This window comes from Fukomys damarensis, unplaced genomic scaffold, assembly GCF_012274545.1.
Source record: "Fukomys damarensis isolate Sample0158 unplaced genomic scaffold, DMR_v1.0_HiC HiC_scaffold_23, whole genome shotgun sequence".
In the NCBI taxonomy this organism is placed as follows: domain Eukaryota; kingdom Metazoa; phylum Chordata; class Mammalia; order Rodentia; family Bathyergidae; genus Fukomys; species Fukomys damarensis.
Window position 1 is genome coordinate 57652436 of NW_022900935.1, and position 15298 is coordinate 57667733.

Genomic DNA, 15298 nt, shown 5'->3' on the forward strand with positions numbered 1-15298 from the left:
GAGGGAGGGAGGGAGAGAGAGAAGGGAACCGACCACATATGCTCAGGTGCAAGCTGTTAACCGAGGGAGCTGGAGTGGGAATCCGGATGTGAACCACAGCCTTCCTTCTACTTTGGTGGCGGTTGAGATGTTTGACAATTTTCACAACGAAAAGGGTTGGGGGGGCACTGATTCTTATCGCATATCTACAGTGGGCAAACACTGCTTTATATTTTTTCCTGTGACATACACTAAAGGCCGACGAAGCAGGAAAAAAAGATGCCCACTTTTATTCATTTGTAGTGTAAAAAAGTTAAGTTATAGTTCTTATTTTATAAGTAAAAGATAATACTTTTTTGTGGTACTGGGGTTGGACTCCAGAGGTGCTTTACTATGAGGCTACATCTCCTGCCTTTTTCACTTTTTGAGACAGGGTTTTGCTAAGTTGCCCAGGCTGGCCTCGAACTTGTCATCTTCCTGCCTCAACCTCCCAAATAGGTGGAAAGACAGGTGTTTGTCATCATGCCCATGTTTTCTTTTCAATATGAGAAAGCACAAGCCCTGGTTTGAATCTGAGTTTGGGCAGTTATCGTCCTTGAAGAAGTGACTTCCCTCTTGCGCTTCAGTTTCTCCTTCTGGACAACTGAGTTCCTGATCATAATGCTTACATCTTAGGATTCTTGTGCAGGTGCATGAGGAAACAGTGATGCAGGTAGCATGTGCCTGGCACATGGGACATACCCTGTAAGTGGGACCTCCTCTTATTCTTCTGCTGGCCTCTGCTCTGAGGATATTGAACACCTCAGCGCCTCTGGTCTTCCCCAGCAGCTACTAAATGTGAGGTACTAACCGGGCCTGGGAATCAGAAGGTTGGGGGAGGGACTTCTGCAGCCTCCTCCCACTCTGGGTCACCACGGGCCATTGTTCCAATTGTCCTGGCCTCTGGCCGCCCTTCTGGCCCCCCAGGAGCTGTTTGCCTTAGAAGCTTGTAGCTCAGTCCTCCCATATGTGGAATAAAACTTGTGCTTATACTTGGCTGTGAGAGGCTAATTGTTCCCAGCTCAGTTCCCAAGCCCTAGCAGTTCTGGCCTCCTCCTTCCCTCCCCTGCCTTCCCCCGAGTTCCAATTAAGAGTCTGTGCCAGTCAGCTAGCACTGGTATGTTGGGCAGCAGCACCTGCCCCAGGGAAGCTCGGTGGCCTTGGGTTGGCTGCCTTCCTGGGAGTGAGAGGCCTGTGGCCGGGGTGGGTCCATGCAGCTCTGGACCTGCCCTCCTTTGCTCGCTACGAAGGTGGAAAATTGGACTCGCACCTGTCGTTCCTTTAGGGTCCGGCCTCCCCCACCTTGCAGTAATCAATGCTAAGGCTGCTTGTCCTAGGGTTGGTCTTGGTGATGGCCCATGTGGCAAAATACAGCACAGAGGGGCAGAGGAGGCTTCAAGATGTGACTGCAGTCACCTCAAGGTCACCAGGTCCTTGGGCTCAAATACAGAGACTGCAGCTCTCTCCTAGTCCTCCCAGCTTTCCAGGGCTACACACTCCCCTCAAATAATCAGCCTCCATTCCCTTATCTAGAGGGAGTGCCACGTCCAGAGGGAGCAGGCAGCAGCTGGCACCCGCCCCAAGTTGCTGGGGGCAGACGCCACCCCTTGAAATATTGGCTAGACCACGCACATGTGATTTGCCTTCAGTTCTCGTGGGCAAGGTTGGGCTCGGGGCTCCTTGTTCCAGACGCAGGTCTGGGATCTCAGCCAGGGTTGGGTTCCAGGAGAGGGTGGTTGAGAAGCCCTGACTTACAGTCACAACTGTGGTGCATTTACTGTCCTACCGAGCACCGCCGTGGTATCAGCTGTTACGGGCTGAACCTGCACCCTCACATCCCCAGCCCAGCACCTCAGGACGTGACCACATTGGGAGACAGGGCCCTTAGAGAGGTGATGAAAGGGAACAAGGCCCCTAGGGCTGGCCCTAATCCAACAGGACTGGTGTCCTTGGGCCACAGACACCCACGAGGGAACACAGAGGAAGCAGGCAGCCACCCATGAGCCAAGAGTAGAGGCTGCCCAAGAAGCCAGACCTGTTGACACCTCGATCTTAGACTTCGGTCCCTGGGAGAAAATTTACTTCTGTTGTTTAAGCCACTACTTTGTCACTGCAGGCTGAGCAAACAAATACAGGGCTGCCGCCAAAATCGTTTTCTGAGTTATTATGATGTGTTTGACGCTGTGTCAAATAGAGTAGAGATATCATCTCATTTAATCCTCACACCATCCTCAGTCCACAGTGAGGAAACCAAATTTCAGTTCCTCAGCAGCCAGTGCAAAGTAGATGCTCAATAAATATTTATGGAAAGACAAGCACAGGCACGTTAAAGACCTTGTCCAGGTAGCTAGGCAGAGCCGAAGCCAGGATTTTAGCCCAAGTTGCCCTTCATCCTAATCTTGCAGCCATAACCACATACAGCCCGAGGACCTGCCCCAGCAGGATGCCCATTGGAGCTATGGGTGATGTAGGAAGTGCAGGTTGGTTTTTCCACTGGGTCCTGGCTATACCAGGTGTTCGGGCCTGAGTAAACCTGGCCCTGTTAGATGCCCCTGCACTGCCACAGCTGGGCCCTGACCACATTCCCTGAGGCCTTTGCGTGCTGGGAGAAAGCGTGTGTGCCCTCCGCTTGACTTGAGCCTAGGAATTCAGACAGGGGATCCCTCCTGCTCCACCCTGATGCCTTTTCTGCATGCCCCAGACCCTCACGGCTCCCTACTGCGGGCAGGGGGACCCCAAATACCTTGTAGCCCTGGTTGATGCCATTGATGAACTGGGGGCTGGGGGCGTTCCAGGTGAAGCGGATGGCCGTGGAATTGGTAGCTTCGGCATGCACGTTGCCCGGGGGGACCGTGGGAACTAGAGGAGATCAAGAACCAGGGTGGGCGGAGGGCCCCTCAGTCTGCTTCGCCCAGTTCCACAGAGAAAACACAGGCACGGGGGACCATAGACCGCACTTCACCACCCTTTGTAACTGGTCCCCGAAATGTAGACATGAGACACCCTCTTCCCGTTTAAACCTGGCCTGGCTCACTGCCTGGGGCACCGAAAGAGAAGGTGATGGCTAGGCAAACATCACATGTCCTGCTGGGTGGCGCGGGTGTCTCAGGCAGAACACAAAAGACAAAGCATCCCGTGATCCCTTTCTTGTGACTCTTCTACCCCACCCTGGCTCTTCCTCCTCTTCCCCTCAGGTGCCCACCACGTGGGAGCTGCACACACGGTGGAGATTCCACCCAGGCTCGACATCGAGGGCCTGGATGAAGTCACAACTCCATGTAGGTGCTCAGAACGGGGTAGGCAGAGGGCGCAGCAGGTACGAGGCCTGGAGCAAGGGTCGCAGCCACTGCTCCGAGGCCCCAGCCTCTACCCACCTCCCTGCAGGGTCCACTCGGTGACCTTGCTGCTGTAGACGCCTAGCCCGGCACCATTGTAGGCGGCCACTTCGATCTCGTAGTTGGTCCAGATGATGAGGTCCTCTAGCAACAGGTTGTTGACATCCGCATCCGTGATGTTCTTAAACTGGTACCCAACAGGCAGCCCGGCCAGGCAGTACCTAGGGCAGCGATGGTGAACCTTTTAGAGCTTTCAATGATATAAACAGCCTGCTGTGGCACGTGTGCCCTGGGTTTGCCACCATTGGCCTAGGGGAGCAGGGGAAGGTCGGGCCCAGGAGATGGTCTAGAGCAGCACTGCCCACCAGAACGTTCTGTGACAGGGGCAGAGCTGCCCAGCGGTGCTGTCCCAGAGGGAAGCCACTAGCACAAGTGGTTGTCAAGCACCTAAGATGTGCTTAGTGCAGCTGAGGCAGTGACCCGGATGCTGGTGTATTTCCAATTTGCTTAAAGCCCCATAAATGACTGGTGCTATACCTTCCCGGGTGACACAGGTCTAGGTGCTGTGTCATGACTATTTTTTGGTGGGGGGTACCAGGGATCGAACTTGGGATCTTGTGCTTGCGAGGCAGGCGGCGGGACCGCTGAGCTAAATCCCTGGCCCATGATTCTTCCTTTTGATGGGGGAAGAGGACGTGACTAGAATGGCTAAGCAGGGATGCTCAGGTGTCCCAGGGCCCAGCCTCTGGAGGTCATCGGCAGGAGACTGGTTTTCCCAATGCTGGGCTCCTTCTCTCCCTCCCTGTAGGATAGTGGCTCCCTTGCTCGGGAGGAATGAAAATATCTAAGGCTGCCTGCACTACCCACATCTACCTTTCCCGGAAAACAACTCGGGATAACAGAACAACAGCCCTTTATTTTAGGATTAAATACAAACTCACAGCAAAACTAACCAATCAGGGAGCAGTCAGACCAACAATGGTGTCCTCCAACTCTGGGGGATCCCAGCACCCACGAGGCAGCAAGGAGACCCAGGGTGTGGCCGGGCACTGGCCAGCCGGGATTCAGAACATGGGTAAGCATTTTCAGTAGCTTCAGACACTTAGCTCTTTATGAATACCACATTCAGGTAACCCTCTGTAGCTTTTAGGTTACTGGCATAGTAACAATATAATAATACAAGTCTGCATAACTGGATTCTTTTTTCCAGCAAAGACCAGAGAAAGGACTTTCACTTTTCATCCGATTCTTGCCTTCTTAGTGTCTGCACTCATGGGCTGCGAGTCTGGCCAACACGGAACATTCTGGGTTTTCCAGGCGGCTGGCACCCGGGACGATGGCCTCTTCCCTCTCCCGTCTCCCCCGTCAGCCCTGGCACAGCAGCCTGGCCTGCCACTGAGCCTTGAGATTATATTGTGTGCTTTCTCAGCCACTGCTGCTGGTTCCCAAGGCTGTCACTGCAGGAAGTGCTTCCAGGTGTCCGGCGCAGGTCCTCCTGCCACAGTGTGGGCACTCTCGTGGCCAGGGCCTCGTTAGGCGGAGAGCACCGGATGTGCATTTGCACTTTTGCCATCCACTTCCGGTGCCCACCGCCACCCCTTTCTCCTGGGGTCGGGCCGCTCTCCTGTCCTCAGGCGGGCGCCTACCTGATGATGTAGCCCTTGAGGATGCCGTTCTGGTGGCTCTCAGGAGGTGGCTGCCACTGGATCATGATGGACTGGTTGGTCCGGCCGCTGGCGATGACATTCTGGGGAGGGGCTGTGGGCGGCTCCTCGGGGAGGGAAACCCTGAATCAGAAAAGAGCAGATGGGGTGTTCACTCACTCTCTGGGGACAATACAGGCATTTAACAGGAAGGGAAGAGGCCAACCCTGCCCTGTTCTGACTCTGGATGATTCCACACTCTTGCTGTGTGTGCCCTTGGGCAAGTCCCTTAACCTCTCTGAGCTTATTTCTCCAAAAAAGTATCTTGCATGACCGGCTGAGTTTCAAATGACTTTCTATCCATCTATCATCTATGTATGTATCAAAAACACTACAAAATACCAAATGTGTGTGCTTTTGCTGCAGTTGAGGGACATGGGCCTCAGTTTCCCATTTGTCAAAGCAGCTACAATCGGGGAGGATGAGGTCAGGGCTGTTCAAGAATTTCAGAGGGAGGAGTCTCAGGTAGTTACTTCCCACTGGCCACCTGGGGATGGGCTTGACCAGGCTCTTCACAGGTGGGGCCGTGGGCTTGGCGGTGGGGCCCAGGCACCGCCAGCCCCCTGGAGCCCAGTGCTGTGTCTCTCTGGCACCGCCATGGGATGCACTGTTCCGCCCGAAGTGTAATTTTCACCTCACTGACACTTATCTGTTAAGAACAAAAGTTAATTATTTCCGATGGATGCCTTTCCCTCTTTTTCTGATGCGACACTGTTCCTAACAGTATTGGGAGGGCCCAAGTTGGCTGATTTAATCTTTCCCTTGGTGACTAGGAAGATCAGCCCTGAGAGGAAGAGGAATCATCAGTACACAGTGAGGCCACAGGGTGGAGAAGGTGGGTGTTGGGCTTCCTGGCCCTGAGTCCTCCTGTTGGGATTCGGCAGCTCTGGAAGGGCTGGGGGCAGGCAGGTCTGTTGTTCACTGTGTCGCCTGCAGGGGGCCATGCATAGCTGGGTGCATAGCAGGTGCTCAATAAACAGTGAACAAGGACAGGCCCTATGGCTCAGGGCTGCAGCTGAGAACGTGTGAGGCCCCAAGCCCCGTCCTCAGCACTACAGAAAACAATAGGGAGCAAACGAACTCCCCTCTGCCCGCTGCCATGCTGCGGGTGTCCCACGCCTGGGGATATCACTAGTGGCAGCCACAGGCTTGAGCCCACTGGGACACTGGGGAAACCACGTGCTTGACCAAAGCATCTCTGGAGAGCTGAGTCACAGCTGACACACATGGCACACGTAGCACCTCCCAAATGACGTTTTCCTTCCCACTAGAGATGGCTGTTTGGTCTACAGGGTAAGCTGGGCAGAATGCTCCTTCTGCCTTCCGCTACACGGGTGCGGCGCTGGGGCACAGTGTGCCTGCTGTGACAGTCAATGTCCACCATTTTGTCAGTGGTTTGCTGGACCCCTCCCGGGGCCTGGTATCATGTGTGGCACCAGGCACAGATACTCGTGAGACCCCACCCTCAGCTCCGTGATCTTTGACAATGGTGGCAGCACAAAGAGCTGTGCAGCAGGAAGAGGCAAGTTCTGGGGTCACGGGACACGTGGTCACGGCAAATCGTGGGGGTCAGCATTACTGTGTGCCATGTTCTGCCCACCGCCCTCTGCCCGGGCTGTCTCCCTTCTCCTCATGCTGTCCCCGAGTCTACGGGGTGGAGACTGAAGCCTGGAGGGGCGGAGACACTGAGCCAGACTGGCCCTGTGGCCCCGTTCCCTCGCCATGCTGGTCAGCAGCAGGTGGCCCCCGGTGGCCCCAGCAGGAGTGGCCGCTCCCCTCACCTCTCAGTGTCCTTGCTGAACTGCCCTTTGCCCACATCATTGACGGCGCAGAGACGGAACTGGTAGGAGCGGGCGGGAACCAAGCCCTTGACCATCACTGAGGTGGCTTCTGGGTCCACGCTGGCCAAGAGAGTGGTCCACGGGGCATCTGCGGAGACAGCGGGTGGGGTGGAAGTGGGCATTCTAGGGGGACAGGACATGCTCTCCTCCTGCCTTCCCAGCAGGAGCCCAGCCCTTCTGGGCTGGCAGGAGAGTGTGGGCCTGCCCATCACACCCTTCTTCCAGGTTCCAGCAGCCCGCACGACTTCAGGGGCTGGGGGGCATGGAGAAGAAGCAGGGGCTCATGGGAGCTAAGACGCCTCCATCTTCCCCCTCAAACTGATGAGCTCAGGGAAAACCGTACAGAAAACACCATTTAGGTTATACCTGCTAATTCTGGAGTTCACAGCCCAGGGCCTTGGAGAAATCAAAATAAAAAAATAAGACTAAAACTAATAACCATTGTCTTTGAGGCCGGTGCTCTGGCAGGCACTGCTTTAAGCACCTCCTGCACACTGCTTCTTGGGCTGTCTGTCACAGAGCCCTGACAGGCTGAGGCCACTGTTCCCTCCACAGCCGAGGAAGCCCAGGCCGCTCAGAGGCCGGAGGTGGGGAGCGGGGACCCAGCCCAGGCTGCTGGCCCCTTCCCCCCGTGAGTCCGGGGACCTTACTGTTCTCCGACATCTCCAGGACATAGCGAATCAGGGGGCTGTTCCCGTCGAAGGGTTTGGCCCACGTCAAGTTGATGGCCCGTCTCTCCACCGTGCTAAGCGTGGCCACCGGGTGCTCGGGGGCATGGGGCAGTTGCCTGGAGGAGAGAGGAGTGTGGGGGAGCTGCCCGAAGGGTCTGTGGTCACACGACAGGGACACCGGGGACTGGGTTGGCTCAGATGCAGGACACGGTGCCCAGCCACCCACCTGTGGATTCCTGCCTCGGGAACAGAGCCCAAGGTCTGAGCCCTGCTCGCCCCCCTGCTCCTGACGGGGGTCTCTGAGCTGGTGGAGGGGCCTAGAAGGCTGCTTAGGGCGAGAGTCATGCTCCTCGACCATTTTTGCCACCAGGGGCCGGTGCTCTGGAAGACAATCTGTCCAGAGACCAGGCTGGGTTATGTGTGGGGGTGATGGCTTCAGGATTGGATTCTCGCAAGAACAACCAGATGCCTGTGTGCCCAGGGCACAGTAGGGTCAGAGCCCCTGTGAGAATCTAACGCTGCCCCTGATCTGACAGGAGGTGGGACTCAGGCGTCACAAAGGGCCTTGTGCTGTGGCAAAGGGAGCGGGTGGGCTGCCCTTACCTGACTCGCAGGTGGGCACTGCGGGAGTCGTTGCCACCGGCGGAGAGCACCCGGCAGGTGTACGTGCCGATGTCCCCTGACCAGGTCTGTGTGATGTGCAGGGAGCCGTTTTTGTCCAGGCGGATTCGAGGATTGCTCTCCACGGCCAGGGTGGCCCCGTCCTTCTCCCACACATACCTAAGAACGGGAGGAGGAAGTGCCAGTTAGAGGGGAGAGAGAGAGAGGGAGAGGGAGTGGGAGTCAAAGCTCCTCCTGGAAAGAGTGCACCAAAGACAGGCAGGGGACAATCCCAGGTTATGGTGGCTCCTCTGGGGCTCGTCTGGCTGGGCAGGAAACTGGCCCTGGAGAGAAGGCCATGGATCTGAGAGTCCAGGAGTCCATCATCCCTGCGGAGGGTGCAGAGCTGGAGCGGTCACACATTAAGTCATTATCGGTCATTTACACCTGCAGTCCAGGCCCCCGGGTCAAAGCGTTGTTGCTTTTGGCAAGAAGCCACCGCAAAAGAGCCGGCACAGAAAGGGAGTGCCCCCGAAGAGGTGAAAAGATTACGGCTGGAAAAAAGAATGAAAGTTTCCACATAGACTACATTTTTGGAATTAATTTTATGAGGAAAATCATTAGATCAACGCATCACTGTGAGAAATTGACTTTAGTGTCCAAAAAATCACTTTAGCTTCGGTCAGTCGGTATGAAGGGGAACTTGAGAAATTACACGCACGGCAGTGTCTGACAACAAGAAATATCTCCTCTGGAACTGTTCTGGAGGAAATGCAACCGTTATGGTTGTCGTGCATCCACTTGGAGCGCCGGCGCTGCCCGGGTGGGGGGTCCGTGACGTCCCCCTCTTCCCCCGAGAGAGTGGTGTGGGCTCTCAGCACAAGGCTGGCGGAGAAATGGGGTCATGACCGAGACCCCTGCCACCCCACAGGACAGGTGGAGGCTGGGGTTAGAGGATGTGAGGCGGTTAGCACGAGTGAGTCTGTAATATTGTTCAGCTGAGTTTAAAAGGAAAAACAAAGTCCAGATAGAAAAAAGAAAGAAAAGGAAAAGCATGAAGAAAACCCCAAAGTTTTCCTGCCATGGGGCGCCATGGTGATCGTGTGTGAATCTGACCCTCCCGTGGACAGGCGGTGGACGGCAGTGCTGCTGTGCTTGTAGGCACAGACTCCCGGTTCAAAGGCCACCTCTGCCTAGCCTGAGCCTTGTGCTCTTGGGTGAGCTGATACAATTTTGCTGCAGCTCAGTTTCTCATCTGTCACTCATGGGAACAAATAACCACCCACCTCAGAAAGTTACTGTAAGGGATGTGGAGCTAGGACAAGGTGCTTGGGTAGCGCCTGATGTGTGGTCCATGGGCAACAGAAGCGAGCTATCAACCTTTCAACCCACCCATCTGATCCATCCTTCCATCCATGTTTCCACTCATCAGCTCACGCATCCACTGATCCTTCCTTCCTTCTGCCCTGTCTTTAAAGGTGTCTTTTCCACTCAGCAAAATATCATGTACTCTTTTCCAAAATTAAAAAAAAAATTTTTTTTTTGAGCCAGAGTCTCACTATGTAATTCCAGCTGACCTTGAACTCACTATGGAGCCCAGGCTGGTCTGAAACAGCAACCCTCCTGCCTCAGCCACCCAAGCGCTAGGATGGCAGGTATGTGCCACCATGCCCACCTTCATATTTTTATTGTGACATTTCTGCACTGCGTTTCTTTTTTTAAAATCAGACGCAAGATGTCTTAATGAGACTGTCCCATCATTTAACTGATTCCCTAACGGAGGTACAGTTTAGCTTCTTTTTTCTGACATCACAGGTACTGCTGTGCTGAACATCCTTTTGGCAAAATATTTCCACGCTTTCCAAATCACTATCTCAAGGACAAATTATCAGCAGTAAAATTGGTGAGCTACTTTTTAAGGCCTCTACGATGTATTTTAACAAATCCACAACAATAATCACCTTCCACTCATCTCTTTGCCAACATTCAGAGGACGGACAAAATTTTCCTTCAAAGCAAGTTGAGTGGCAGAGAGTAACTCTTGCTTTAAAAACACTCTAAGGCAAGCAGACATTCTTTGCTTCAGAAAGCATGTGAAACCTATGAAATGTATGTGCCGAAGCCGCTGAAATCCAATTACTTGATCTAATTAGAAATACAGGGGCTAGAAGGACAAGTTAACCCCAGGAGAAAGTAGCTAGCCAAATCCAGGATGTGGGATATTCTATGTGGGGTTAGCAACATGGCCCACTGCTTGTTTGTATAAATAAAGTTTTAGTGGAACACAGACATGACCACTTGTGAACATACTGCCTATGGCTGCTTTTGTGCTACAGAGTCGAGAGATTATGACAAACAGTCTACGGTTCTTATGGGCCTAAAATATTTACTATCTGGCCTTTTACAGACACACTGCTGACCTCTGTCTTAGAGAACCTGGTTTCTCCAACAAATCAATTACATGAATACAAAACAAAAATAAAAGCAAAAATAAAGGTGGAAATGAAAATAAAGGAGCCCTCTCAATGAATGGTGTAATGAGTAGGGCATGGAAGCTCATGCCTGATATCCCAACAAGCTGGGGAGGCTGAGGCAGGAGGATCACAAGTTATAGCCCAGCCTAGGCAACTTCATAACTTAACCCAAACAAAATGTATCACAGACCTAAATATATGACACAGAGCTCTAGAATTCCTAGATGGAATTTTCTACAGAAAATCTAGAAGACTAAGTGTCTGGCATGATCCATGGAAGAAAGAAATGATAAGCTGGACTTCTTTAAAATTAAAAATGTCAGCTTTTGAATAGATCCTGGCAGGAGAATAAAAAGAGAAGCCACAGACTGGGAGGAAGTAGTCGGACAACGAATGTCTAATAAAGGACTATTATCCAAAATATACAGAGAACTCTTACAACTCAACCACAGGACAAGAAACCCTCGTCAACCAAGATCCACCAAAGGCAAACATGCGTCTGAAAATATGATCCACAGCCATAATCCCAGTTCTCAGGAGGCTGAGGCAGGAGGATCACTGTGAGTTCGAGGCCAGCCTGGGCTCCACCGTGAGTTCAAGACCAGCCTGAACTACGTAGCAAGACCCTGTCTCAAAAAGACTAAACAAGGAACAAAAGAAGAGAAAATAAAAGACACTCCATGTCACCGTCCTCTGGGAAATGCAACAATAGGCAACACAGCCACCGGAAGGGTCACAATTGAGAACATCAACATCACCGCAACAACACGGCAGTGGGGGCTGTCACTCCGTCTCCGCTGGTGGGAGCGCAAATCAGAGCAACGCCTCTGGAAGGCAGAGACGGTGGTTTCTCAGAAAGTGGAGCCCACTCTTAACATCGCCTTTCATGAACAAGAATGCACAAAAGAACAACACTCAGTCCATTATACTCACGGTAAAAATGTTCCAGAAGAGCCCACAATTCTATAACTGGCCGAGTAATAATGATGACCAGCAGATCTTCAGGGCCGTTCTGGCTTTACGTGACAAGAGATGGTTCTCAGAGCATCAAAGATGTGTAAAAACTACTAGCTGCAACTGTGCATTCACAATACGAGTTTTTACTAGTACAAATGTATAAATAAACTAAATTTCCAGCAACAGCACACTAGCACTGTAACTTATTTTCCAGTCACACAGTGGGTCCTTGAATAATTGTGCAACTGAGTTGATACAAAAAATATTTATTGATATAAGAGAAGAAGAGCAGGTACTTCAGGGAAAGATCAGATTAATACGCAATGCGTCTTTAGTTTTTTAAAGTAGCACCCAAATATTACTGCTTCTGTCCATAAAATTAACGGGAACAGGTCATTTAATTTCTCTCCTTCGTCCCTATTTTTTTTTTGCTTATCTGCATTTTCTGTATTTTTTTTCCTAAAATGGAATGGATTTGTTAAATAATAAAAAATTCAAATGTTTGTTATTATTAATAATGGTTACAAATGGACTTCGGGTTTGACGTAGACCTGGCCCAGATACCAAATAGCAGCATTTCCTTGTAGGATGGTGGTGGAAGCTTTTCATACTGCCAGTCTGTACTGCCCAGGTCCTCACCCCTGGGGCCTGGCTTCATTCTGTGAACCTGTTGTTCAGAATTGGATGGTGCCCTCTTGAGGACAGGGTCACTGATTTATTTATTTAGAGTCGCTATTCTGCCCAGTAACTTGCTGGCCTCAAGCTCTTGGGCTCAAGGATCCTCCTGCCTCAGCCTCCCGAGTAGCTGGGACTACAGGTACAACATGTGCCATTCTTCTGCCCAGTTCCTAAAAGTGTTCTACCCTGGCAATATGTTAGAATTGCATGGTGGGGGCTTTAAAAATGTGGAGGTCTGGGCCCCCCTCCTCCGATTTAGCTCAAGAAAGTGGCAGGAAGCTGAGGTTCCCACTAAGGAAGCCAGGCTGAGACGGAAGGTGCAGGGATGGACTCTGGCATTGTCTCTGCCAACCCAGGGGGCTGAGGGACTCTGCTCTCTCTTCCCAACTTGAAAAGGCCGGCCTAGCTGGCTACTTTTATGCTGGGGCAATGATCCCTCCCCCAAACTGGAACAGGGCCTTCCCAAAGAGAGTGTCTGCTGAAACACTGCAAGATCCCCGAGTCCCTGCATTCAACAAGAATTACCTACAGAACGGATAAAATGCACAATTGCTTCCCAAACAGAGGTAGGTGACATTTTATAAATAAAACACCAATTTAAAGTGTCACTGAATTAATAGTGCCTTTTGTGATTATAGAGTTTTTCAATTAATGGATGCTAAAAGTATGGCTACTACATCACATCTGGGACTGAAGCTCCCTCAAGTACTCGGCGTGGGTTTTCTCTGAGGACTTTTTCACAGTTAGTATATTAATTTTTAAAATAAAAATCTAATCAACCCAGAAATGAGGACAGCCCGGTTCGTCTGCCGACAGGGTTCCAACTACGTCTTCGTGACTTCAGGGCCGGTGCTTGGCTCTGTGCTGGTGTGTGACGACTGTCCTAAGAGGTCAAAGCTGAACGTTTTAACGACTTGTTTCTCAGCCTGGGCCCTCAGGTTTTGGCGCAACATGGAGCTCCTAGGGCTCCAGGTGGAGGGTGAGGCCGTGCTGCTTCCAATAGCCACCAGGTGGCGTTACAGGACACAGTTACCACTTGGAGCCCTGGAGGCCATTTCTCCAGGAGGCCTAAACTGGGGCCCTGCAGCCTCCTTGCCTACTGTCGGATAGTGACCACGCACAGGCCATCTCTACTTCCACACAGGCCATCTCCAGTTCCTCGGCATTCTGGAGTTCCTGGGAGACACCACGGAACAGTTTCCCCTTGGTTTTAGTTTGTGAAGCTTCTGGGAGTTGGGCCCGGATGTCCTGGGCCCGATCTAGGGAGGGTCCCTGCTTTTACATCTTTCTTGCTGCTTCTGTCCACGGTGGTCCCTCCCAGCTTCTCCGGTGGCTTCCAGAGTGGGACTGAATCCCTGGAGGCTGAGTGCCCCGCCATGGTGGGGGTGACCCCAGGTTGGGCACCCCCCACATGCCTATCTTGGAGGCTCACCCCGGAGCCACCTGTGGCACAGCTCTGGGGCTCCCCCTGTGTCCTTTTATCCTCTCTGCTGTGAAGAAATGAAAGCACCTGAATTCATTTGCCCACATGAAATTTGCAGGGGGTCTGAAGCATGGGGTGGAACTCGGACATGGCCTGGGTCACACAGAGAGCACTGTGAGCCCTCACTGCTCACGGATTTCAAGTTTCTCTGTTCCTTCTCCCCTTCTTCCTCATCCCTTTGCGTTGCAGCCCTGCATGGCCCTTTTCATGGCCCTGAAGGACACATACACCTCCCAGCTACACGTGCGGTCCCCAGGGCTCCCCTCCCCTCCCACCTGCAGTCCAGATCACAGCACACAGAGTACCTGATGGTCACACGGGGGTCGTGGGCCGCTCCACACACCATGGAGGCCTGCGTGCCCTTGATGACACTCTGGTCCTGGGGAGGCCTGGTGATGCGGGTCCGGGCTGAAAGAAATGGCGGAGACAGCTGTTGAGAAGGGCAGGGGCTCCAGAACCCGGGGCTGAGAGGGGTGTGGGACTGCAGGCCTGAGGAGACTGCTGCCACAGAGTCCTGGGAGGGTTAAAAAGAACGATGGAGCTGGGTGTGATGACGCACACCTGTGATCCCGGAACCCTGGCAGGCTAAGGCAGCAGGACTGCAGGTTCTAGCCCAGTCTTGGCAACCCAGGGACTTGGGGAGACCCTGTCTTGAGATTAAACAAGTAGAAAAGGGCTGGGGATGGAGCTCAGTGTGTAATCCCCAGAACCGCAAACAAACAAGCAAACCAAAACCAAGCCAAACCAAACCATAGCGGGGCTCCTTTCATGTGCTTGTAAATCTGTGTAAAGGGAGGGGAAAGAGCAATTTGCCCAGCCTGTGGGTGACCCAGCCAGGGTCTCCATGGGCTCTGCAATGCCCAGTTTGGAGCATGTGCAGGGGTGTGTACACCGAGCCTCTTCCCGGGGGCTGCTGGCACACCATCGTCCGGGCAGACGGCCTGTCTGAGGGACCAAACTCATCCCAACACAGCCAGGCCCATGAGATCACGTCCTGTCGGCTCCTGGCTGCTTCCCAGACATCACAGAAGTTGGCTGGGTAGCTGTGACAGACACCGTCTGGCCCACAGACCCTAAAATATGTACTACCTGGCCTTCTGTGGAAAACAACATCCTGATTTCTGCCCTGACGCATCTGAGGACAGCTCCTCTCTCCCACCACCTTGAGGCTGTCTGAGCAAGGCATGGGCTCTCCACCCAAGGCCTCGTGGTCCCTGGCTTGGGGATTAATTTGTCTCTGTCTGTCCCATCAGGAGACACAGACATGGCGTGGAGATGCTAGGCCTGGGAGTGGATGCCTGCCGGTGTCCCCGTGCTGTGGGCTCGCGCAGATGTGTGGAGAGCCCCACTCCGCCCCTCCACAGCCACTCACCCCACACGACCAGGTCTGCCGAGGCCTCGTCGACCCCCCGGGAGTTGGTGGCCAGGCAGGTGTAGGCACCCGCGTCCGAGGTGTGGGTGGGGCTGACGAGCAGGCTGCCCGACTCCAGGAGTGTGAAGCGGGGCAGCTGGACCGAGCCGCTGGCCAGGATGCGCAG

General features: G+C 53.2%; 1 protein-coding gene across 1 annotated transcript in view; it reads right to left on the minus strand.

Moving 5' to 3' along the window:
* Sdk2 (sidekick cell adhesion molecule 2) overlaps window positions 1-15298 on the minus strand; it is a 251233-nt gene that overhangs the window by 56313 nt on the left and 179622 nt on the right. The window contains exons 11-18 of the mRNA XM_010630709.2: window positions 15133-15296; window positions 14066-14168; window positions 8172-8348; window positions 7548-7684; window positions 6838-6985; window positions 5000-5140; window positions 3393-3574; window positions 2762-2877 (exon numbers count right to left, since the gene is read on the minus strand). Coding sequence (XP_010629011.1) covers window positions 2762-2877; window positions 3393-3574; window positions 5000-5140; window positions 6838-6985; window positions 7548-7684; window positions 8172-8348; window positions 14066-14168; window positions 15133-15296 — 1168 coding nt within the window. The remainder of the gene's footprint in view (window positions 1-2761; window positions 2878-3392; window positions 3575-4999; window positions 5141-6837; window positions 6986-7547; window positions 7685-8171; window positions 8349-14065; window positions 14169-15132; window positions 15297-15298) is intronic.